Source organism: Heteronotia binoei, chromosome 4, assembly GCF_032191835.1.
Source record: "Heteronotia binoei isolate CCM8104 ecotype False Entrance Well chromosome 4, APGP_CSIRO_Hbin_v1, whole genome shotgun sequence".
Lineage (NCBI taxonomy): Eukaryota > Metazoa > Chordata > Lepidosauria > Squamata > Gekkonidae > Heteronotia > Heteronotia binoei.
The window spans coordinates 68,631,419-68,656,195 of record NC_083226.1 but is presented as its reverse complement, the minus strand read 5'-3'; the positions used below and the strand labels follow the sequence as shown (position 1 = coordinate 68,656,195).

The window sequence follows — 24,777 nt, the reverse complement described above, 5'->3', positions numbered from 1 at the left end:
CAGGATTCCCTGGCACCAACTCTGCCACCGTTGGTTGAAGAATAGCTCTGATGATGACCTCTTGTGTCACCCAGGTTTTCAGAAAAATCTGTTTAGTGCAATCAGGGCTTTTTTTGAGCAGGAATGCACCGGAACACAGTTCTGACAGGCTTGGCATCAGGGGCATGTGGTCTAATATGCAAATGAATTCCTGCTGTGTGGAACAATGGTGACATCAGGGTGTATGTCTTAATATGCAAACGAATTCCTGATGGGCTTTTTCTGCAAAAAAAGCAAGTGCAAGTATGGCCCCAATCCACAGGCTTAGGTATTCACAGATGGGAGCACACTTAGGAAATAATATATAGATAATAGTGGGCCTGTGCAGCAGCAGCACTATATTCTCTATGATACTGTATGACCAATAAGCATTTTGTTTAAATATTAAATTTTCAGCTTCAGCTTTAATTTTTAATGGGCCTATTACCTAAGTATAGTTTCAATTTTCTCTCCTCCCTCAAATCTAAAGATAAAAATGAGGTGATTCAGTGGCTAGGAAGCTAAATGTCAGGAACAGATAAGCCAGCATTAAGAAATTAAAACGAAGCTTGTCTAAAAGCAAAGTATATAATTAAAACTGAACCTCCTCTTTGTGGAGTGGAGGCCAGGGATACTTTGCATCACATAAACTCTTCTTATGTCGAAAACATTTTTAAAAGATGCATGCAGCAGAAAGACAGGTACTCAGGCAGGAAACGACTGGTGCTTGCACAGGGCACCTTTCCTTTCCTTTCAGGCAGGTCAATCTGGAGGGCTGTTGAATGCAAGATGGCCAGCAATTGATGCAAGTGCAGCTCTGCTAGACCATTCCCTGTGGACATTCTGCAGGGGGAAAAAATAACACAACCCCCTCCACAAGGTACAGACGGCATAGCAAATATGCAAGAGTCTATAGGAACCCCAGGAATATCCACCAATCAGACAATGGCAGCCAGTGATGGCCCTGTGAGTAGCACATACAGGCATAGCCAATCACTGCCTATCAATCTAGCCACTGTCCCTATGTTCCTCACACACACATGCACTCCACCAGAGAGCCAGCAGACAGGGAAGACAGAGCCAGCAATAGCAAGATCCCAGTAGAGGCACTTGGCTCAAGCTGCTCCTCCCAGCACATAGGGGACAGACACCTGTGCAGTGAACAGGAAGGCCTCCTTTGTTTGAACCACACACCAAAGTAGTCCAAAGCAGCCATGACCACCACTAGCCACATGCAGGCAGTGACCACTGCACAGACAGGCATGACTCATTTGAAAGACACTGAGATAGCATGGCCAGGGCTCTGGGTTCAATGCCTACATGGGAAGGGTGAGAGGGCAGGCAAAAGCCTCAGCTGAATTTTTGCCCCCACAAACCATAAAAGGAGGAACTGGACACCCCAGCTGATGGGCTGCCCTGGGGATCCATAATTTTGGCAGGGATGCTGTTCCACAACCCTTTCTGTTGCATCCATGGCAGAAGCTCTTTGACATCCATCCTAGGTCATTGCTCGGGTGCTACTCTAGAGTATTTTGGATATATGGAGGCATATCTCAGAGATACACTGAAGTAGTTCTTAGTTGGTTCCCTATTTTTGCCACACACTCCAATTGTGCTTTCAGGCATCTTGATACTATTGTTTTGCCTTGCATAAAATACTGTTATATTTTTGAATGTTAAGGGTATGGGTTTCAACTAGGATTAAGTGTTCATTATGAGAGTTTTTAATCTGAAATTAATGTGGCCTGTTATAAGACATGGTAGCAAAAGAGTCCACAGTCTTACCTGGGATAAAAACAATATTCATACTTCCATGCTTTCAAATTTACAACATCTCAGTTCAGAAAAATCAATACTTCCCCATGCAAAGGGCAGGTTATAAAACTGAAGGAACCACCATTGTTTCAAGGAGACAAGGAATAGAAGTTCAACTAGACCACTTGGATATCTTCCAGTATGCTCCAGTCAGATAGATGGGTCAGTCTAATGAAAGTCCTCTAGGTTCTGTTTTAGTGTGATTGGAAATGAATATTGTGTAAAGTACTAATGATTTCTGTTGCAATAGATTATAACAGTTGCAATTCATTTTTCGTATGTATTCTGATGTTCGAGTGATCATAACATAAGAGCAGAGAAATGCATCAATAAGCCTTTTGTCTGCTGCTAGGTGGGTGTGGTAAAACAGCCCCTCCCGCAGCAGCTTGTTCTGCCATGGGAGACGTGGAACTTACAAAATTTACCCCGTCTCAAGCTGCGGACTTCAGTGAGGAGTTCACCTCTTCAGTGTTATTCCAGGATCTCAGTTGGGTGATACTCAGGCCTTGGATTCAGCAGGAGCTCACAGGAGTGCAGCTCCTGAACCTTTCTGAGAGTTCCACCTCCTCCTTCCCACCTTGTCCATTGAATAGTAGGTGCAGTTGCATAACGATCTCTGGATGAGCTCCACCACCTATTTTTCTACAAAACAACTCCTAGTGGAACTGCTGGACTCACTTTTGTTACTGGATAAGCAGGTGGAAGAGAATTTTTTTTTGCTAATTTAGGATGATTCGCTAGATGAAGAGAAGGTGGATCTGATCAAACATCACTTGGTAACATCTGGATTGCATCACTGTAATATGTTATATATGGGGCTGCCCTTGAAAATGGTTCAGAAACTACAGTTGGTATAAAATGCAGAAGCTAGAAAGCTAAGAAGCACTATCCAAATAAACATATAACTACAGGCCTGTTCCACCTGCACTGCCTTGAAATCTATTTCCAGGCACAGTTCAAAGTGATGTGATGATTTTGACTTCTTCTTCTATTATTTATTATTTGTTTATTTATATTTATTTATATATATACTACTTAGCATTAGTAGTTTGGGTAAAAAGTACCTGAAGGGCTGTCTTCACCTTACTGACCCCATATAGATGTTGTCTACTCCTTCTTTGTTGACCTTCCAATGACCTCTTAAAATGTATCTGTTCCTGAAGGACTTTTAATTGATGTTGTGCCACAGAGCTTAGCAAGGGAATTAGTTAGAGATTTGTGCTGCTGTCGCTATTCTTTTTCATGACTGGAGTGCTTTTATTCTATTCTCTGCTGCTTTTCATTGCAACTGTTTGCATATTTTATTCTCTTGCTTGAGTGCTTTCTGTTAAACTAATCTAAATCTACATTAAGATTTTAAACTGTTGTTTTGAATGTGCCATTTTTATAAGATATCATCTGCTCTTAGATTTTTATTTATATATTGTTGTTAATATTCTCCTGTGGTTTGTTCATCTTATTGTATGTAGTCCTGTTGTAATCTACCTCAGGTATGTTTTTTTAGAAAGATACACATTTCCTAAATAAAACTAAAGGGGGAAAAACCCTAATCAAGGTATTTTTTTCTTCTTTTTCACTTGTGAGAAAATTCTGATAATGGAAAAACAGTCTGACTCATTTGATATGATACCCACCTATTTTGGACACACACTTGAATGAAAAGCATTCAAAGGGAATTGTAGATATTTTAGTGCATCACACATGGACCAACTATAGCTAAATAGAATAACTGATTTCTTTTCTTTTTACAGTTCAGCTGCCTTTTGAAAATATTGAAGGGTTCAGTCTTTTATGTATAAACATTAACAGGTTTTACCACACACAAAAATGAAAAAACATATTCTATTAATAAAAGGCTTCAAGAAATAAAATATACTTGACACGAATAGTTTTTTTTTTTTTTTAAATACTTCCTTCTGAATCCTGCCACCAAGTGCAGACTCTGGAATGAATGACATCTGTATCAATGGCAGGACTCAACTGTGGAAAACTGAGTGGATAATGATTTACAGCAATGTAATCCTTGTGCCCCATGGTGCAGAGTGGTAAAGCTGCAGTACTGCAGTCCAAGCGCTCTGCTCACGATCTGAGTTTGATTCCAGTGGAAGATGGGTTCAGCTAGCCGGTTCAAGGTTGACAGTCTTCCATCCTTCCAAAGTCGGTAAAATGAGTACCCAGCTTGCTGGGGCAAAGGGTAGATGACTGGGGAAGGCAATGACAAACCACCCCGTAAAAAGTCTGTTACGAAAACGTCGTGATGCGACATCACCCCAGAGTCGGAAATGACTGGTGCTTGCACAGGGGACTACCTTTACCTTTTAATCCTTCTGCTGATTTCGGCCGGCATAAAAAGGTGTAAAATGGTTTAGAAATGCACTGTAGATTTCAGTAGAAGATACAAAAAGCTTACTAGAGTAATTTCTCTGTCAAAGAATGAAATATTGAGGAAGTTGTGGTTTAACCAAATGTTTATAGCAGGGGATCAGGACCCAAAATGTATAGGTCACATAATTTCTATCATTCATTGGTCACTGTTGTCTCAACAATGTATATGATCCCGCAAGAGGACAGGAAGGCAACCCAAAAGCCAAACCATGAGTTGAATTTTATGTGTGTTATATCAGTAGATGTATATGATTTACATTTTCCTGTAATTCAGTTGCTTTCTCGCCACTGGTGAAATATACAGTTTTAATGCATGAAAACTTTTGCGGGATCAAAATGCTAAGGTATTCTGCCATAAGCATAGCTATAGTCAGGGGGTTTTTGAGCAGGAACACACAGGAATGCAGTTCCAACTGGCTGGCATCAGGGGTTGTGGCCTAATATACAAATGAGTTCCTGCTGGGCTTTTTCTACAAAAAAGCCTAGTGTGAAACAATGGTGGTGCCAGAGGGTGTGACCTAATATGCAAATGAGTTCCTGCTGGGCATTTTCTAGCAAAAAAAGAAGCCCTGGCTATAGTTACAGATGAATAACAAATCCACTGTAAATTCTTGAAGATAGCTTTCATATCCCTTTCCTGAAGCATAGACTATTAATCCTGTGGTCTCCTATTACTTTTTAATTTTGGAAAAAACCTTCTGTTTAAGATTTTGAGATGAACACAAAAATACAAAATGAATTTTCTCACCATATCGCCACTGGATTATACAACATATTAGACAAATCATCTGCAGTTTGAGTGGAAACTACTAAATGCCAAGGTGCCTTTTATAATAATGTAAATGAATGAGATTCAGTGGTTATTCTCCATTGATTCATGCACATAATCCCACTTGATGTTAAGGAAAGTTATGCAAAACATCAAGGCAAGATGTATCCCTTAAGACTGGCCTGTGGAAGGAGTACTAATTGGTGTTGTTTACATGCATCAAAGGTGAAGCAATTATCACTAGATGTGCTATGGATCTTCTTGTTTCCTTATTGTGTCAGATCAAAGCAAAAGTAACCTCACAGCTGTTATTGGATTTGCACCATTATTTGTAATGAGCTGAGAATCATCCAACAAATCCAGCATTTGGGCTAAGCTTGGTTCTGTATTTGCAACTGAATTCTGAATAATTGAAGGGCTTTCCTGTATAAATAAGTATGCACTTGTTGGGGAGGGAAAACTTATATGAAACAATCCTGTTTGGGGAAAGGACAGCTCAGCTTGATTCAGCTCTGTGATACTATAAAATTCAACAATATTGTTTGCACAGTATATTGATGAAAGTTTTCCCCCTGTGTGTATGGAGATAGAGATAGAGACACTTGGGGAGGGGCAATAATTCTTTTACCTACATGGAGTGAGCAAACAGAGAGAATAAAATCCCTTGGCACAAGGAGAGGGGGTTGATTCTGGTTGATTCCATCTGGGAAAAGGCTCTCTCACACTGAGCTCTGGCAGAAGGCTGCCCAGTGGTGTACCAGGGATGGGGTGGAGGGGGTGGTCAACCGCAGGTGGATTCATTTTTTTAAAATGAATTTAGCTACAAACTTTTTTGATAGCATCTCTTTAAAAAGTGCCATGAACTGCAAGAAACAGGAAGCCATGCTGCCAGTTGCAAACTCCTTTTCTGTCCTTTGCTTCCAGGGAGAAAGAGAAGAAAGGCACATGTGGAATATGCAATTACACAAAAGGTATTTTGAAGACTCTGCTGTCCTCAACCAGAGCCAGGGCATTTTCTGCCCTGGTTCCAACCTGGTGGAACTCTCTACCAAATAACACCCATGCCCTGCAGAATCTAATGCAGTTTCACAGGGCCTGTAAAGCAGAGATGTTCCACCAGGCATTTGGCTGAGAACAGTGATAGTTTCCTTTTGCCTGGCATTCCTGTCTCCCCCCCGCCCCAACACAAGGCAGTGGCATCAGTAGCTTAGTGTCATTCTATCAGGTCATTCACTGTTTCTAAATGGTATTTCTATTGTTTTAACTGTTAGATTAATACATGAGTGTTTTTATTAATGTACACTACCCTGAGCCCTGCTTTTTTGCTAGGTTTAAAATCTAAATAAATAAATGCAGCTACTCTCTGCAGTTGTTTCTGGAGTGGGTGGACCAGAGGAGTTGTCAACCTCCCCCTTCCAACTTCTGCTCCTGTGTCACTTGTGCTTGATCTGCTACAGGTGTTAAGTGATTTCTCTCTGTCTTTTTTCTTTGCATCCTTATTCATTTGCAAACATTTGCCCTGTGCCATGGAAGAAGTGGCATTCATTTTCTCCCCCCCCCCCACCCCTTTTATCTGGGCTCTCCTGCAGAAAGTAGCTCTTGGGCATCAGCCTTTTCAGTTCTGTTCACCTGATGACTACTAGAGCTTTAGGAATGCTTGGTAGAAACTCTACAGCAGGGGTGGTGTCAAGCTCATTTGTTATGAGAGCTGGATCTGACATAAATGGGACTTTGTGGGGCTGAACCATGCGTGTCCTAAAAAGTAATGCCAGATAGAGGAGATATACTCTTTATAAAGGACATAGGCAAACACAATTAAAGATTAATTTTAACTTATAATAATAATAATAATAATAATAATAATAATAATAAAATTTTATTTATATCCCCCCCCCCCCCGCCTAGGCAGGCTCAGGGCGGCTAACAACATGTCCATATAATAATTATACAAAACTTTTAAAATCAGCATTAGTCTTAAAACCATTCTAATTTACAATTAACAATAACAGTAGGCATTTCTGGTGCTATTCTGTCAGTTAACATGATGGCGAAAGTCACTTAGGCGAATCCATCAATCCATCAATCCTTCAATCAGCAATCCGCAAAGGCCATCTTGAAAAGGATGGTCTTGCAGGCCCTGCGGAACTGGTCAAGGCTCCGCAGGGCCTGCACCTCTTCCGGGAGCTGGTTCCTTAGGTGTGGAGCTGCAATAGAGAAGGCCCGTGTGCGGGTGTTCTGCAGTTTTGCCTCCTTTGACCCGGGGATAACCAGCTTGTTCTTCCCTGCTGACCTCAGTGCTCTCTGGGGCTCGTATGGGGAAAGATGGTCCCTCAGGTAGGCAGGTCCTCAACCATATAGGGCTTTAAAGGTAGTAACCAGCACTTTGTAGCGAACCTGGTATGTAACTGGCAGCCAGTGCAGTCCGCGCAGCCCTGGCTGTATGTGCTCCCACTTCGGGAGCCCTAGAAACAGCCTAGCCGCCGTGTTCTGCACCAGCTGCAGCTTCCGGGTTCGGAACTTAAAATATAAACATGCTTAAAAGTCTTGCAATATGTTGTTTAAAATGGGAAGGCAGGAGAATAGTGGTATTTTGCAATACGATTTTAAAAATAAAACATCAAGGAAAAGCACAAGGATCACAAAGCAGAAAACTAAAAATATAAAATGCTCTCAGCCTGGGAAAACATGAAATGTCAAGGCATTGCAAGCTTCTCCCCTCCTCCCCAGGTTTACTTAGATTAGCAATGGCTCTCCAGTGTAATATCCCCCTCATGTCCATTAAGAGACAAAGCTGACTCACAGCATCTAAGTTTGATTTGCAAGGACACAACTGCAGGAAACTTCAGCTGGCCATAGGAATGCTGGGAAGTTAACCTCTCAATTGAAACAAAGTTGCAAGGAAAACATGAGTTGGATTTCCCATTCCGATCTGCTCTGCCCATAGGTGTGAGTGGGAAATCCATTCCGCCTTTTTTTATGCAGCTTCGCTTCTGCTTTAGTCTCTGCAAAGAGAAGACAGAAAGAGCTGGGAATGTTGGCAGCCTCTGAGCTTCACAGGGTGAGGACAGGAGGGGGCAGGTGGGAAGAGAGCCCCGCAGGTCTGATTGAAGCCTCTGGGGGTCAATTTGGCCTGCGGGATGCATATTTGACACCCCTGCCCTACAGAGTATCCCTGCAGGCAGTGGCTAGTGTGGGGTATTCTAGAGTGGAGCCTGAAGCATGCTACCAAGTACTGCAAATGGTAGATAGCTAACAGTGTACTGGAGCATGCTTTACATATTATGCTGCAATAAATGCAGGTAGTCTTTGGTGGTAGAAAGTACTTTTGAGTTGCAGCCGACTTATGGCAATCCTGTAGCATTTTCAAGACAAGAGCTGAACAGAAGTGTTTTGCCATTGCCTGCCTCTGTGTAGCAACCCTATATTTCTTTCTTAGTGGTCTTCCATCCAGTTACTAATGAAGGCTGATCCTCTTTAGCTTCCAAGATCTGAGTTTCCAGTTTAAAACCCAAGAGATTCCAAGGTCTAAAGCATTTTTCTTGGATACGTGAAGCCATCTTATACTAAATCAAGGTCATTACGGTCTACTCAGAATGGCATTGTCTAGGTCTTTCACATCACCTATTACTTGATCCTTTTAACTGTAAATGCTTGGAAATGAGCACTGAGTTCTATATATGCCATAAACACACTCTGGAGCTATAGGGATGCCATCGTTCCTATGATTCCAGAATTACTTTTTGCTTAATTATGCATCTACATGTCCAAGGGAGTTTCAGCCTGCTATTTTAAATCAAATAATGGCAGCTAGAGTTGTTTACACCCAAACAGAGTAGACTGGGAATGGAGGCATTATGCAGTTCAATACAGAAAATGTTGTTGTATAGAGGCCATTCAATAAGATGATCTGCAGATATCAAGAGCTTGTAATCCAAGATGGAATGATGATGATTTTTTTTGAAACAATTTGCTAATAAAGAACCAAATGCTCTAGAGCATTGCTGTAATGCCTTCAATGAACTGTAAAATAATGCAAGTGAGAAAAAAATTCCCAAGACCTTAAAATACACAAAGTTTATAAATGATTATATGCTACTAATTTATGCACCATTACATGCTTATTAATTCACATGCTCCCAATTTATTCAGAATGCATGCAACTGTTTTCTTTTGAGGTTGGTTGTGGTAGAATGGCAAAAATCACCTGATTTGCACAGTGAGTCTGTGCCCAGGCTCACACGTCCACGAGTTCTTGTATTGTGAGAAAGGAGAAAAGTATTTCTTTCTCTAACTTCTCTATCCCAGTCAATGTTTCTCCAAGCTAAAGAGCCCCAAGCATTTTAACCTTTCTTCATAGGGAAAGTGTTCCGATCCTTTAATCATTCTAGTTGCCCTTATCTGCACTTTCCCCAATGCTATATCTTTTTTGAGGTGTGGTGACCAGAATTGCACAAGTACTCCAAATGAGGCTGCACCATCAATTTATACAGGGGCATTATGATACTGACTGATTTATTTTCAATTCCCTTCCTAATTATTCCCAGCATGGCAATGGTCTTTTTTATGACAATCGCACACTGCCTTGACATTTTCAGTGAGATCTACTACGACCCAAGATTTCTCTCTTGGTCAGTCTCTGCCAGTTCACACCCCATCAACTTGTATTTATAGCTAGGATTTTTGGCCCCAATGTACATTATTTTACACTTGAACCTCATCTGCCATGCTGATGTCCACTCACCCAGCCTCAACAGATCCCTTTGGAGTGCCTCACAATCCTCTCTGCTTACTGTCCTCCACTGCGAAGACTGCCTATTTATACTCACTCTCTGCTTCCTATTAATTAGCAAGTTTTTAATCCACAAGAGTACTTGTCCTTTTACTCCATGACTCTCAAGCTTACTACATAGCCTTTGATGAGGAACTTTATCAAAAGCTTTCTGGAAGTCAAAGTAAACAACAACTATTGGGTCCCCTTTGTCCACATATTTGTTCACCCCCTCAAAAAACTATAACAGGTTAGTGAGACAAGATCTTCCCTTACAGAACCCATGCTGAGTCTTCCTCAATAACTTGTGTTCATCAACGTACCTACTCATTCTCTCTTTGATAATGGTTTCTACTAACTTTCCCAGTATTGAAGTCAGATTGACTGGCCTGTAATTTCCTGAATCTCCTCTGAAACCCTTTTTAAAGATGGGGGTGACTTTTGCTACCTTCCAGTCCTCAGGAACAGAGGCAGATTTCAATGAAAGATTACATATTTTTGACAGGAGATCCACCAGTTCACCTTTGTGTTCTTTCAGAACTCTTGGATGTATGCCATCCAGGCCTGGTGACTTATTAGTTTTTAATTTGTCTATCAGTTGTAGAACCTCCTCTCTTGTCACCTCAATCTGACTCAGGTCCTTCTACAACCCTTCCAAAATTAGCGGTTCTGGAGTGGGCAAACATTTATCACCTTCCACAGTGAAGATGGAGGCAAAAATGCATTCAGCTTCTCAGCCATTTTCCTATCCTCCTTCAGTAATCCTTTTACCCCTTGGTCATCCAAGGGCCCCACTGCCTCCCTGACTGGTTTCCTGCTTCTAATATATTTGAAGAATTTTTTATTGTTGGTCTTTGTTTTTTGCAATATGCTCCTCATAGCCCCTTTTTGCCTGCCTGATCACAGTCTTGCATTTGATTTGCCACATCCTGTGGTCCTTTTTATTAACCTCACTTGGACTAGCTTTCCATCGCTTAACGGAATTCTTCTTACCTTTTACAGCTTCCATTACTTTGTTAATCTTGCAGGCTTTTTCTTATACCTACTTGTGCCTTTCCTAACTTGTGGTATATATTTTATCTGAGCTTCTAGGATTGTAAATAGCCTCCAAGCTTCCCCAAGGGTTTTGACTCTATTTACTACATTTGACAGTATTTTAGAGGCTTGAATAAAGCTTGTGAATGTTTTTTGTTTCATTGCAAAAGGTATATTAAGCCAGTTTCTTGCAGCCTAATCTACCTTATGAGGTTGTTGTGAGTCTGAGCAACTTTAAGAATAAGTGGGATACAAATCTAATACATCAATAAACAATAGTCTAGGAACAATATTTACACTTTCAGTGTGAAGATAAGCAGGATGCTTCCCCCCCCACCACTTTGTTATCTTGGTTATATAACTATGTTATGTATAGTCTCTATCTTCTGGTCTACTTCATTTGCTTTATGAAATAGGTTGTTGTCTTCAAAAGACTTTGCATAGTGAATGAATTAGTGCAGGTTTCACATGACTGTCTGGCTTTCTGCTGTTTCACACTAACAAGAATTACATAATGTACTTCAGTCCCATGTTCATTTCTATTGAAGATAATTGATAGCAGTAACTATGCAGCTGAATTTCCTTCATTCTTCTTCATTTAAAATGGTCCAGAAGTCACACATGCATTCTATTGAGTTTTTACTTGGCCAAGCACCTGATCCTATAGGGTGCTGTGAAGAAGCAGCAGTACCAGATTCAAGGGTATGTTCCTCTGGTAGAAGGGGTCTATTGCTTTAAGAGATCACAGGGAAATATTTACTCCTCCACCACACACACATACCCCTGTCCCTAATATTAATAAGGGTTTGATTCTATGCTTCTAAATTACCAACCAGGATGGGGATGAGGAGCTGAGATCAAGGGGGGATTAGAAGGGGGGAGGAGAAAAAAATGAAGATATATAAAAGGAGAGAAAAATGGAGAAAAGTGTGGAAAAGAGAGAAGAAACTACAGCACACTAATGGGGAAGATCTGGCTGAGCAGACAAAAATATGAAGCTGGAAGGAAGGAAAGGAAGAGGAAACCAGACTGCTGGAAGCAACAACTTTGTTAGGATGCTGCTGCTTGGAAGTGACTGGAGCAGCTGGTGCTGTCTTGCTCTAGTGCTGGCTTGGTTGATGGGTAGAGCAGAATATGCAAGTGTATGCTTCCTTGCAGTAAACTTTGCATTTACAACTACAAAAGGCATCTTGTGGCACTGTGAAGATTTATTGTCACAAATAGCTTTTGCGGGTAAGAGCTCACTTTATCTTTTCATCAGGGAAGCAACACGTGTATCAGAGGGTCAAAACGCACACACTTCTGTGGAATACTCATTCTTAGCCCAATGCATCACTCCTCCTCTGCAACATCAAAGCTCTCCCTTTCTTGCCTGACAGCGCCTCCATTTCTTAGACACTACAGCCACATGAACTCCACGCCGCCTTTCTAGACGGGTGGGGTGGGGGTGGGGAGAGCCTTCCTTTGCTGCAGATCTCTGCATCCTCTCCGCTTGTCCTCACTTTTGGGCGCTGTCCATGGTTGCAGCAACTGCCTGCGTGACGTCAGCCCGACTGAGAGCCTCAGCGATTGGCGGTGGGGCTTGGCCGGCCTGTGGAATCGCTGAAACTCTTCGCTGCTCTCTCCCCCTCACGCCCGGTGCACCCGACTCCCACTTTGCCTAAATAGGAAGAGCAGCCAACAGGCAACGTTGGTCTACTGTGACACGTAGTAGCAGCAGCAGCTACTTTAGCTGCAGGAGTCAGGAACGCCCTTCACAAGCAGCCCAGGGCTCTGGCATGGGACATTGCCCTGGCTGAACAGAACCGACAGGCCAACACACAACATGGAAGAATTTTTGCAGCATATAAAAACAAAGCTGGTAAGCTCTGCCAGGAAGGGAAGGGTAACTTTAAAGGAGTTTGTTATTATATTAGCTTGTTCTCTTCCTGGACATTTTTAACTTTTTCTGACCTAGTGTAAATCAATAGCATCTTCATAATCTTGAATTTAATAGTAATAATAGTATTGTGATAATTGCTAGTAATTGTTTTTGAGTGAATTTAACACAGATTGAAACTACATTGTTACTACTGGGACCAGGTACAGTTCAAGCTTTCATCGCATTAAAAAATTCCCAAGAAATGTCTACATGGAAAACAGCAAAGAACCTACCCTATATGTTTGGTCATAAAATGTCTCTTATATCTGTCAAGTTTATGAGTAAAGCATTTCAAAAAACCACAGAATTTCACCTGAAGTTACACTAATTGTATTGTCAATAACATGTCATAGTGTTTAGAACCCTTTGAAAGTTTTTATTTGTGTCATATTTGAACCATAGAAACACAAGGCAATATGTATCCTGTGTGTGTGTGTGTTTATCCATGTGTATGTACAATCTGGTGTGACCTTTTGGTGCCAAAAACCAATTTTACTGTAATGGCTTATTCATTTGACCAAGCAAAAGTATGGTCCAAGTTATGTGAACATCTGTTTATCTTTGGGATGGTCATGTAAGATCTGTAAATGCAGTAAAAACCCAGTTAACAATATTTTCAAGAATTAGCACTCGGCCAGTTGCCTTAAGTGAGAGCCAGTCTGGTGTAGTGGTTAAGTGCACGGACTCTTATCTGGTTTGATTCCCCAATCTTCCACTTGCACCTGCTGGAATGTCCTTGGGTCAGCCATAGCTCTCATAGGAGTTGTCCTTGAAAGGGCAGCTGCTGTAAGAGCTCTCTCAGCCCCACCTACCTCACAGGGTGTCTGTTGTAGGGGCGTGGGAAGGGAAGGTAAAGGAGATTGTGACCACTTTGAGACTCTGAGATTCAGAGTATAGGGTGGGATATAAATCATATCTTCTTCAATATCTTAGTCTACTAATTTTAATTGTTTCAGCTAAAGCAGAAATTGCTGTTACATTTAACACAACTATAAAACCATGCATCTCAGTGTTTCCAAAATCCATTTTATATATACTGTGGTTACTCTTTAGTTCCTTGTCATCATCAATCAGGATCATTAAACAGGATGGAACATGTTGATGTTTGGTAAGTGCATTTTGCCTCAGTGTGATATATAGTCAAGATCTACTCCTGCTTCTTAATTTTCCATCACTGACTTTTAGTGAAAAAGAATAAGAAATGACTTTTTGCTATGAATTTCTGTACTTCTATGTGATCTCTGAAGAGAGAAAGCTATAATTTTTTTTAAAATCCCAGTTACTAGGATCCAAGTTTTATCATAAACATCTCAGTTTTATCATAAAATTCCAGTAATAAATGTTAATAGATGTACCGTACTTTTGTTGTTTCTGTTTCAAAACAATGCTTTAATGCAAAGAGGAAAATGTTTTAGTGATGACAAAGCACAGGAGGAAATACATAATTGATGACCCTATAACCTATTAGCAAAATAACATACTGAAGTCTACATTAAGCTTGAAGCACGGTCACATGGCAGGAAATGATCAATGGTACTTCTGATTTCTACCTGTGAAAGTTTTTCTTGCAAGATGTTTTGCTACTATCCTTTAAGGATATTAGCTCTGTAATCATAAGGATGCTTTTCTGGAAGTAAGCCCCACTGAATAGACCTGAACAAGATTCTGAACAGACCTTTTTAGGATGGCACAATAGCGGTATGATGTGCTGATTGATAGCACTAGGTCTCCCCATGCCTGTTTTGGATGAGAGATGAAAAGTGGTATGATGATGTGTCATATCCTATGGCTACATTTGCTAGTTAAATTAGCCAGAGACTAGGAGGGATCATTGGGTTCTCATGTGATATTTGCACACACATGGAGGTGCTGCAGCCCTCTCTGCACAGTTGCTCTCAGCAGATCAGGCATTTTTTCAGATAAAACAAACTGAAGAGAAAAATAGTTTCCAAGCATTGCTAGAATGTATCATCAGCTTTCACTATGATACTTGCAAGGCACTACTGGCAGTGCAGTCCTAAGCAGAACTCCACCCATTGACATCAGTGTACTTAGAAGGGTGTAACTCTGCTTAGGATTGCACTATATATCAAATGGAAATGCAACCATTTTGAATTCTTCAGCAGGTAAACTGCATTAAAAGACAAAGTCACTGTATCAGTTAGCATTAGCAAAAAGTCAGAAACTGCAGTGCACTATTAGATCAGTTCTAATTTATTGTGAAAAGGGTTTTCACAGCTGATGGCCTACTTCATCAGAGATTTTAGGATTGTGTTTGTGTTTTATATAGTCTTCTCTTTGCTTGTGAAAAGTAAGGGAGATCATTGATGTCAACAGCATTTCTATTCAATTACTGATTTGGTCCTTTTGACTGAAGAAGAATAAACAGCATATACATACAAGAAAAAGAATAAAAATAATGTTTTCTGTTTTTTTAAATATTATATGCTTTCTTCTCATATAGGGATGAATCTGTTGTAACCTGTTTTAGTGACTGTTGTATCAGACAAACTCCAGGCTCATGCAGGACTAACATATACATAATCTGAATTATGTGGTTAGTAGTGAGAATCAGTCAACACTGCTGACACATACAGCTGGTGGCTGGGCAAAAGGCAGTCATGACAAGCTCCCCTGTTCGTTTACAGTGGCAAGAGGAGCAGCAGCCTTGCTTCCCCAAACAACAGCAGTGGGATCTTTTTCTTGCACACAGGGAGAACATGCAGATAGCAAATGAGGAAAGAAGCTTTGTGGAGAAGAATGTGGGAAAAATACCAAATTCTGGCCTGAAGGCATTCAAAGCTGTTGACTTAAGTGATGCAAAGTGGCGGAACACACAAAATGCTAAGAAATTCTGAGTGGGCCTGGCTTTATCCAGTCTTAAGTGCTGGCATGTAGCTAGTGGCACTGATACATGACTTTGCCTTGGTCCTTTAGGTGGTTGGGTCAGTTCTTTGCTCCAGGTTGGCTTTGGGCCTGAATTCGCTAGGACAGGTTTTGAGGCTGTCCTTCAAATAATACCCTGGCCTGCGCTGCCTCCTTTCATCCAACAACTGGCTCCAGGAATTCTCCTTTTCCCCTCTTCATTTCACTTTGATGGTGGCTAAAAGACAGAAGTGCATTCTGCCATTTTTGGCATAATGCAAAATGGAATCAGGAACAACCTGACCTGTTATCTTCCCCACCCCCCCATTTCTCTTTTTGGGGGTATTTTTGTTGTTTTTTTTACTGTGCTCGTGTGACCATGTATGTCTGCTCCTGGAAATCATGGTGACCTCTAGTGACTGACCTCTACTGGGGGCCATGGAGGATATTCAGAGAGGTGGCTGAATAAAGCCTGCTCCTGCCTCTGGTATTCCAAGGAGGTACTTGCCAGAGTTAACTCTGCTTAGCTTCCAATATCTGATGAGATCAGACTTGCCTGGACTATCCAGGTCAGGATTCTCTGAGCCTCTCTCAAAACCCAGGTTCTTCTTATTTGTTTGTTTGTTTGCAAGCAGGTTCAGGGTGGCTCACAACAGGTCCATAATAAAACATTTTAAACAGTAAAACAATCTTCAGATTTTGAACCCCATAATTTAAATGGCAGAACAAAACCACAGAATTGTCAGGTGTTGTTGCTTGTTTGCCATAGAACAAATATTTGGGGATTAGAAGAAACACCATTTAATTCCCAGCCCTAGTCAGGAGACAGGCAGTTTTTTTGAGCAAGTCTCAGAGCTCAGCCCAAGGCCTCAGCAGGGCTGGGGGATAGCTTTGGTGTGTGCTTGGTAATGGCAAGTGCAGAACTGCCTATGCTTCTGTCCACCCCAGGTATTGATGTCAGAGACCTGTTCAAGGTGGGTAGGCAAGGGGCATGATGAATGTCCTTTCTCTTTATATGCACTTTCTTGGCCTGTGTCTTTTATTAAGCAGTGTTGTGAATAAAAACTGGTTAGACATGATACAAAAAAAAGCCCAGCAGGATCTCATTTGCATATTAGGCCATGCCCCTGATATCACAATTGTTTCACACATGACTTTTTTGTAGAAAAAGCCCAGCAGGAACTTATGATGATGATGATATTGGATTTGTATCCTGCCCTCCACTCCGAAGAGTCTCAGAGCGGCTCACAATCTCCTTTACCTTCCTCCCCCACAACAGACACCCTGTGAGGTGGGTGGGGCTGGAGAGGGCTCTCACAGCAGCTGCCCTTTCAAGGACAACCTCTGCCAGAGCTATGGCTGACCCAAGGCCATGCTAGCAGGTGCAAGTGGAGGTGCAAGTGGAGGAGTGGGGAATCAAACCCGGTTCTCCAAGATAAGAGTCCGCACACTTAACCACTACACCAAACTGGCTCTCTTATTTGCATATTAGGTCACAGCCCCTGACACCAAGCCAGCCAGAACTGCGTTCCTGCTGAAAAAAAGCCTGGCATTATATTCTTTTTGAAAAAGTAGAAATACATGACTTCTAGGATCTAAGAAACAATGATTCTGAGTGGATAAAAAATGGCTGTTGGATGGACAGTGTTCACTTGAGGAAAAGTGTTTTCTCCCTTTCAAACAGGAGTCATTAATTTGCTCTCATCTCCCTTCAAAAAGGAGGACTATTTATACTTAAAGACTTCTCATTCATTTTGGCCATATTTTTGCTGGCAAAACGTTCTCTCCCTACTTAGTTGGTTATTTCAGGACTAAACAGGAGTGTTGGGAGTTTCCTTTGGATTCGCTGGGAGGAAAGTTTTTTATTCATCTACTTCAAATGGCAAGTATTGGACAAGTAATTTATATAGACCTGCTCTCTGACAGGTTATGTTCTAATTGTTGGTTGGGAGGATTAGTGTGAGTTTGGTATTACGTTTACAGGGCAAACTTGGATGGAGAGAGGAAACCAAACTGGGTACCAGATTCAGGGCTGGGGGAGGAAATACTCTTGGTATTGGTCATTTCTGCCTGACCCTGACATTGAGAGATGGTGTTGATGATCAGTATCTCACATTTTGGTGTGCAGGCTATGACAGCTGCAGTGTAACTTGGTTACTTCTCCAAGCTTGGAATAGTTATGCAGCTGCCCAAACACTGGCAAACCTTTTGGGTAACCATCTAGGGAACCCACACTAAATTTACCCTAAGGAGTATATTAGTCAGCTGTTAATAAACCCCAGTTAAACTCATATTTGGTGTCTGGCTTTTCTCTTTGGAGATGTGGGGGGAAAGGTTGTCCTAACCATGTGCAAAATGTTGCTTTTTGTTGCTGTACCAGTAAATGAAGCTGATATGGATCTATGGACATAGATCCCTGGAATAAGGCAGCTTCGTATGTGCAGATATGATCAAGTTTGTTTGTTTGGAGATTGGCCCTAGTGACACTCAGAATACATATGTTGAAAGAAAGCATGGCATGTATGAACATTATAGATTTGTTTAAATGTTTCTGGCCTGCCTTTCACTAAAGCTCCAAGGCATTTGTTATCTCAGCTGACTGATGATATGTTTTGTGAAAACATTTTCAGAGTAATCTTGACTTCTCAGACTAAACTCTCTGTCCAGCATTGATCCTAAACAGAACAGCTCTGTTTAAACTTTGCTGCCACCTACACTTTCTGATACATTCAGGGAGAAAATGTGTGTTTATTTCTACTATGATTGATGAGCAGATGTTAATTAAGCAAGGAGCCATCAACCTGAAGTCATAGTATCTTTCAAATAGCCAGTTTCAGCATGCAGTGATTTATTACTGAGTGTCTAAAAATATATCCATTTGTTATGCCCTTCATTTTCACTTAGTTTTTGTTAAGTCTTTGGATTAAGGAGATTTATTTTAGAAAAGTTCTGCAGTACCTGGTGTACTACTGTTTATGTCCTGAAAGAAGGTATTAGCAGAAATTCTGAGTGTGGGTGTGTTACTGATTGTCAAGGGTTAATGCCTAACCAAGTCTGAGAACTTTTGAGTGACAGGCTGTTTGAACAGAAGTCTGTTGAGAGAGTCAGATAAGGAATTACAATAAGGGACTGACAGTTGAAGAAACAGTTGAGCACTGACTGTGGACTGGGAGAAGGCTAAGAAAGTGAGTGGGTCAAGGAGGATCCTCATTCAAGCCAAACAAGGGAAATAGCTTCTAGTAAAAAAAAAAAAAAGTGATCCCTGCCCAGTTAAGAAGGGAAATTGCTTCTAGTGAAGAGGAGTGATCCCTGGTCTGTTTATGAAAAAGGATTTTGGGAACTTGGTTGTACCTTCCTGCCTTCTAAACTTTATGTGTTGGTAAAACTCAGAAACCTATGCTTGAATGTTTAAGTAGAAACTAAAAAGAAAACCTCACTCAAAGTTTTAAAGACCTTCTTGAATAGCAAAAACACTTGTTCGTGACAAATTACCTGATGTTTGTGTGAATACAAAGTTAGCTCAGTTTTATTATCTGTTCACCTCATATTATATTGTATTATCCTATACCTTATTCCATCTGACCTTTCCTCCTTCAAGTTAAACATTTTATTTTGAACTTTCAAAAGCCTCTTCTGTGCCTTTTCAAAAGCGGAATATAAGAAGGTGATTTTGTGTCTTCTTTCAGTTCCCTGGGTTCTGCCAGCATCAAATACACACACACACACACAATAAATAAAGAGACTGCTCAGCATGAAATTTTGTGTATGAGAGAGGGAAGAGAGCGAGATCATCATAGAGTGCTCATGCAGAAAGATAGAAGGTTCCTTCAAAACAACTAGTAGCTCACTTTTAAACTCTTTGCATCAGTGTATTATTGACATACATGGTACTAGTGCTAGCTGGTATCTTGTGCCTGCTCAGCAGAAAGGAAATGTGCAAAGAAAAAAAAAGACTCAACTTTATTGTCTGCAGAGTCCATAGAAATTGCACCGGAGTCTGCACCAACCCTATCACAATCCAGCAGACATGGAGCCGCATGCCAATGACATTTCTTGAAAGACAGAGTTGGAAACAGCCAACCCAGACCATGTTGATGTAGGTTGACCATAACCCATGGCCACCCACCTGTGGAATACTCAAAACAGCTTCACATTAGTGGTTTTTAGTCCCCTCCTGCAACCTTTTACCAGGTGAACACATAGAGCAGTAATGATGGCCTTTTCTGGCAGCATCATCCACATGGCTCTACAGGTCACATGGTAGAGGCAGCTTTGATAGATTGGCCAAGACCTCTTCAGCACAAGGGTGCAGGTCTATGGAGAGGGAGGGTTAAAGAGACTGGCCTTTTACTGGGCAAAGGGGATGCAGATACTAGTGCAGAAATAAGGAAACACAGAACTGCATATCCCATTTCTGCCTACAATAGCAAGTTACACTGGCATTACATGACATCACATGTAGTGATATACTGTCAGTTTACAGCAAGCCCCTCCCCAATATCTATTGCTAGCAACTATTTATTAAGGCAATGTACAGAGTAAGTGCAGGTATGGGGAAATGTTAGCAGCAGGTACAGCTTGAGGTTTGGAATGCCTCTCCATTGCTTACCTGTATGAGATGCATTATCTTGGCATCTGCAGTTGGAGGAATGGAGGGTCCTATTTGATGTCTATATTTTGATGGTTCTGAGCAATATGCCGTGATGGAGTTGATTCTCCTCTTGGCAGTTTATGCAAAATGCCTTTCTCTAGCATGCCCATCATTAATGCCTCCTTGTGTGCACTTTGTGTGCACACAATATAAAGTTAGAGAGGTGCATCACCATGCTGTACCTCTTGTCATCTGAGATATGGGTGTTCTGGCTGGGATTATTGCTTCAAAGAGCAATATTAACTGTAGAAGCAGGACAGGGCAGCTGTATTTTTGCTTTCCATGATTTCTATGAGATCCCCAGCTATGCCAGGTTTGTCATTGATGTAATGCTATGCTAGCTGTGGGGAGTAGGTTGGGAAGCTGCAGATATCGACTATTTCATCTATCAGCATCTGAGTTACATGGTAAAGCTAAATTGCTGTATGACAGCATAGGACTAGAAATGCAATCCTAAACAAAATCATACCCTTCTAAAACCATTGTCTTCAAGATTTTTAGAAGGGTGCAGCTCTGCTTAGGATTGCATTGTTATTCAGGATCCAAAGCTGTTCAGAGTTGGCACTTAGAATTGTGTTAGAAAGGAATGCTTATACCTTAAGATGTGTTATTTAACTCCTACTTTGACTTCCTTCTTTATGGTGAAAGAAGAAGTTCTGTTCTCTAGGTAGAATTATGGGGGAGGGGATCAGTGATGTGTTTTGAAAACAAACATTTACAAATTGGCTTTTGGACTTGCAGGAATATGGCAAGCACTATTAGAAGTCCATTGAGAGTAACTCCTAAATATACACAGTTGGCTATTGCTGAGCTGATTTCATTTTAATTACTCTTGGCATGGTAGTTATGAGTGACAGTTGATTCATCATGTAAAATGCTAAAATATGTTTCCTAATAGGGTGTTAGCAGCAGGGCACTGGGGAGCCTAGGCTTCCCCTTCTTTCAGTAGAAAAGACTAAGAACTGCTCAAGAGTTTCATGCCAAGCCTCTAACCTACAAAGCATCACAATTCAAACCAGGCTTTATGTGTTGGGCTTGGTTATGTTTGAACTAAGCAATAACTAAGTCATTGTTGAATACATGCAAAGTAGAGCTAGAGAGGAAAGAAAGAAAGAAGGCTTCCCCCCCCTGCAAAATAAAATTGGAAGGTATTTGCTTTCAACACTTTAGTCTATGGCATTTTTAAAAAATCCATTTTATGATTATTAGCTTTAGCAGCTTTTTTAAAATTTGCGACAGAGATGAAGAATCCAAGATATGCTCAACACATTCAATTTTAAAGGTGCATCTGTAAACAAATAAAATTGGCAGTATAAAACTGTAGTATATGAATGTGACAAATAATATATATTCATTGTATATGAATTTGTTTATATGTGTCTGTTACAGATACACTTACCAGAGTACTATGATTGAATCTAACTCCCCTCATAGTGGACACTAAATAGCAATTACAGGTTTGCTGCCCAGTAAGAGAAATGAAATTTGTGTTATGCAGCCTCCAGGATAGCTCAGAGGATAAGAGCAGAAGTTATATTTCCCCTTCTTACTGTTTGTACTATGACTTTAAAGGGTAGCTCTGAAAACATCCTGCACAGAGATTTTACAATGTGCATTATTGATTGATTCTACCATAAGAGTTCCTGTGCTCTTCTAAAATGCAGTGTATTGACCGAATGGGCTTAATGGCTCTTCAGTGCCCTATAATGGCTTAGTGTTGTGTATTCTTATTTATGCCTTGGTCTTGCCTACAGGGTAATTCTGCAAAACCAGTAAGAGCCTGGATGGTGGAAGTATTGTTCTTGCAGTTCAGAACTTTCTATTCTCATATCTGCTGACTGTGTATTCATTTAAGACAGTGTGTGCAGCTACTGTCACCTCTGGAATGTGGTGGATGTAAAGAAGGAGAAAACTTGACCTCCTTACCCTGCTACTGTTTTGTAACTGTGGGGTTTTCCAATATTCAGACAATTGGAACTGAGATAAAAAAAAATGTAAGAATTGTAGGTGAACTTGCAGAATATTCCCCCCACCCCACCTCCCAAAGGCATGTTTTTCAGCAATGGCAATTCCCTGCCACATTTGTTTCTTCTCTCCAGGGTTTCAACCTGCCTAGTGGTAATTTAGACTTAAACTACTGCTGGAAAATTCCAGGTTGCTGTCCCCCCCTGGATGCTTCAAAGAGACAGTGCAAATGTTTAGAAATACCACATAACTAGTCTACAAGAGTTGAGTGGAGTGACTTTTTAAAAGGCTTCACCTTCCACATATGTACTTTTTTCTGTAGCAAGATCTGTGGTGTGTCCTTTGCTTTGCCTCCATATTGAGAAAGAAAGTGGCTGACAAATATTTCATTAGAACAAAGTTTGAGTCCTATGGCCCCTTTAAAACTAACAAAATTAAATTATTAAGTTAGGGTATAGGGAAGAAATTATTTAGTTAGGGTATAGGGAAGAAAGTGCCTTTGGACAGATGCATCTTCATTTAGTGCGATCCTTAAAAGTTTTGCCCCTGAAGAGAAAAATAAAAATGACTGATGCCTTCGAGCTCTGGACTGGAATTTTTAATGCCAGATAGAAACTAGATTTTGCAATGAAGTACTGTCTGCATTATTGTTTTGAGTAACAATACTTGTTTTGCAGTCAGGTTAAGAACATTATATAAGAAGGATCTTTCTAGGTCACTCCAAGGGTCCAGCATGCTATTTCTTAAAGAGGTCACCCAGGTGCTTCTAGGAAGCCCATCTGCAGGGGATGAAGGGAATAGCCTTATGTACTCCTCTCACTTCCACATATTCTGAGGCATATTTCCTCTGTGCATAGAAATTCATTTTTTTTAATTTCAAAAACTTTTATTTGTTGACTTATGAACATACAAAAGAAAAAGCACATTAATACAAATCATACTAGTTCACAAAATACACTATTCAACTATTAAGCAAATCATTATATAATAACGAAAAAATAACATTACAGTTAGATCACTGTCTTTTCTTTAAATTCGTAGGCTGACATAAGGCTTCAAACCAACCTAATAACTAAAAATACAGCATTTTTTCATAGATTTTTTCATAGATAGGAATAATCTTTTCCATATTCAAATAGTTTACAATAGGATACCAGGTGGCAATAAATCTATCTTCTCGAGTTTCCGATATACAATTAGAAACATTAACTGAAATTTTTTGCAAAACAAAATATTCCCAAAGTTTATTTTGCCATTCCGATATTTTCAGTAGTGATTTGTCTTTCCAGTGGAAAGCTGTAACATTTCGTGCTGCAGACAAAAGAATGTGTACTGTCTCTGTTTTTTGATGTGGTCTTTTGATCAGACCAGTTCCCTAATAAAAATACCTCTGGATAAAAAAGAATGACCCTTTGATAAAAAGGAATGATTTTTTTGAGCAATTTGTAACCAAAATTGTCTGATAAACTGGCAAGACCACCAGCTATGTTCATAGCTTCCTTGTACCCCACATTGCTTTACACATGATGCTGTAATTTCTGGTCTTGTGGTGTAAAATTATCAGTGGTATATACTATCTCATCATTATTTTTATTGTTTGATATTTTATGCAATATATTTGTGAGGTATAACTTGGAGAAGCCCATATATTTTCCTAATCTTGGTCCAATAATCTATTTTGACACTCAGAATTCCATTTTGTTTGATATGTTAAAGGTTTACTACTATCCAGAGCTTTGAGAATCTTATATATTTTCGAGAGTGTTCCAGTTAAATTGCCTTTCATTTTAATAAACAAAATTTCAAAATCAGTCTGGGGTCTTTAAGTAAAGACCTCTTTAAGTAAATTAGATTCAACAAGATGCTTAATCTGTAAATAAGAGTAACATTTTATGTTTATTCCATTTTTGTTTTGTAAGTGATTTTTTTCAGCAAATTTTCCTTTATGTAAAAAGTCTGCTAAGTTACATATTCCTGCCTGTGGCCATGATCTAAAAACTAAGTTTTGGTCTTTGCCAGGGGGAAACCAGGTCTGGTCAATATAAGAGGATGCTAGAGAAACCTCAGAAGTCAGTTTCTTTTTGTATTTTAACCAACTTCTAAATAATACAGAAAATGTATATTTTGTTGCCACTGCTGCTTTTTAAGTAAATATGGATTCCAAAATAAATTCTTAATTGCATGTGGGATCAAATTTGAATGCATAATTTGAAACCATTGTAGTCGTGGGAGTTTCACAGCTTGAATGAGTGATGTTATATTAGTGGCATCAAGGTATTTTTGTAAATCTGGCATGTCTAAGCTGCCTCATTTTGTAGGTCTGTATAGCGTGCTTCTATTAATTCTTTGCTTCTTAAATGCCCATAAAAAGGCATTTATTTCTTGCTGCCATTTCCTAATATCTGAGCTAGGAATTTTAGTCGGTATTGTGTGAAATTTTAGGTAGAATAAAGCTTTTAATTATAGCTATACGATCAGGCCAAGTTAGTGGAAGGTGATTCCATTTTTTCAATATTTGTTTTATTTCAGAGAAAAGTTTGTGGAAATTAGTAGCATATAAATTTGAGAATTCTAATGGGATTGTT

The 24,777-nt window shown here is 40.2% G+C and overlaps 1 protein-coding gene and 1 pseudogene across 1 annotated transcript in view; both read left to right on the top strand.

Annotated features, from left to right (window-relative positions):
• Positions 1-12,544: 12,544 nt before the first annotated feature.
• The window catches only part of PRUNE2 (prune homolog 2 with BCH domain), a 251,945-nt gene continuing 239,712 nt past the window's right edge, over positions 12,545-24,777 (top strand). Inside the window, exon 1 of the mRNA XM_060236548.1 lies at positions 12,545-12,651. Within this exon, the coding sequence (XP_060092531.1) occupies positions 12,616-12,651 (36 nt within the window). The 5' untranslated portion in view covers positions 12,545-12,615. The remainder of the gene's footprint in view (positions 12,652-24,777) is intronic.
• LOC132569838 (mapk-regulated corepressor-interacting protein 1-like) lies at positions 15,333-15,569 on the top strand (annotated as a pseudogene).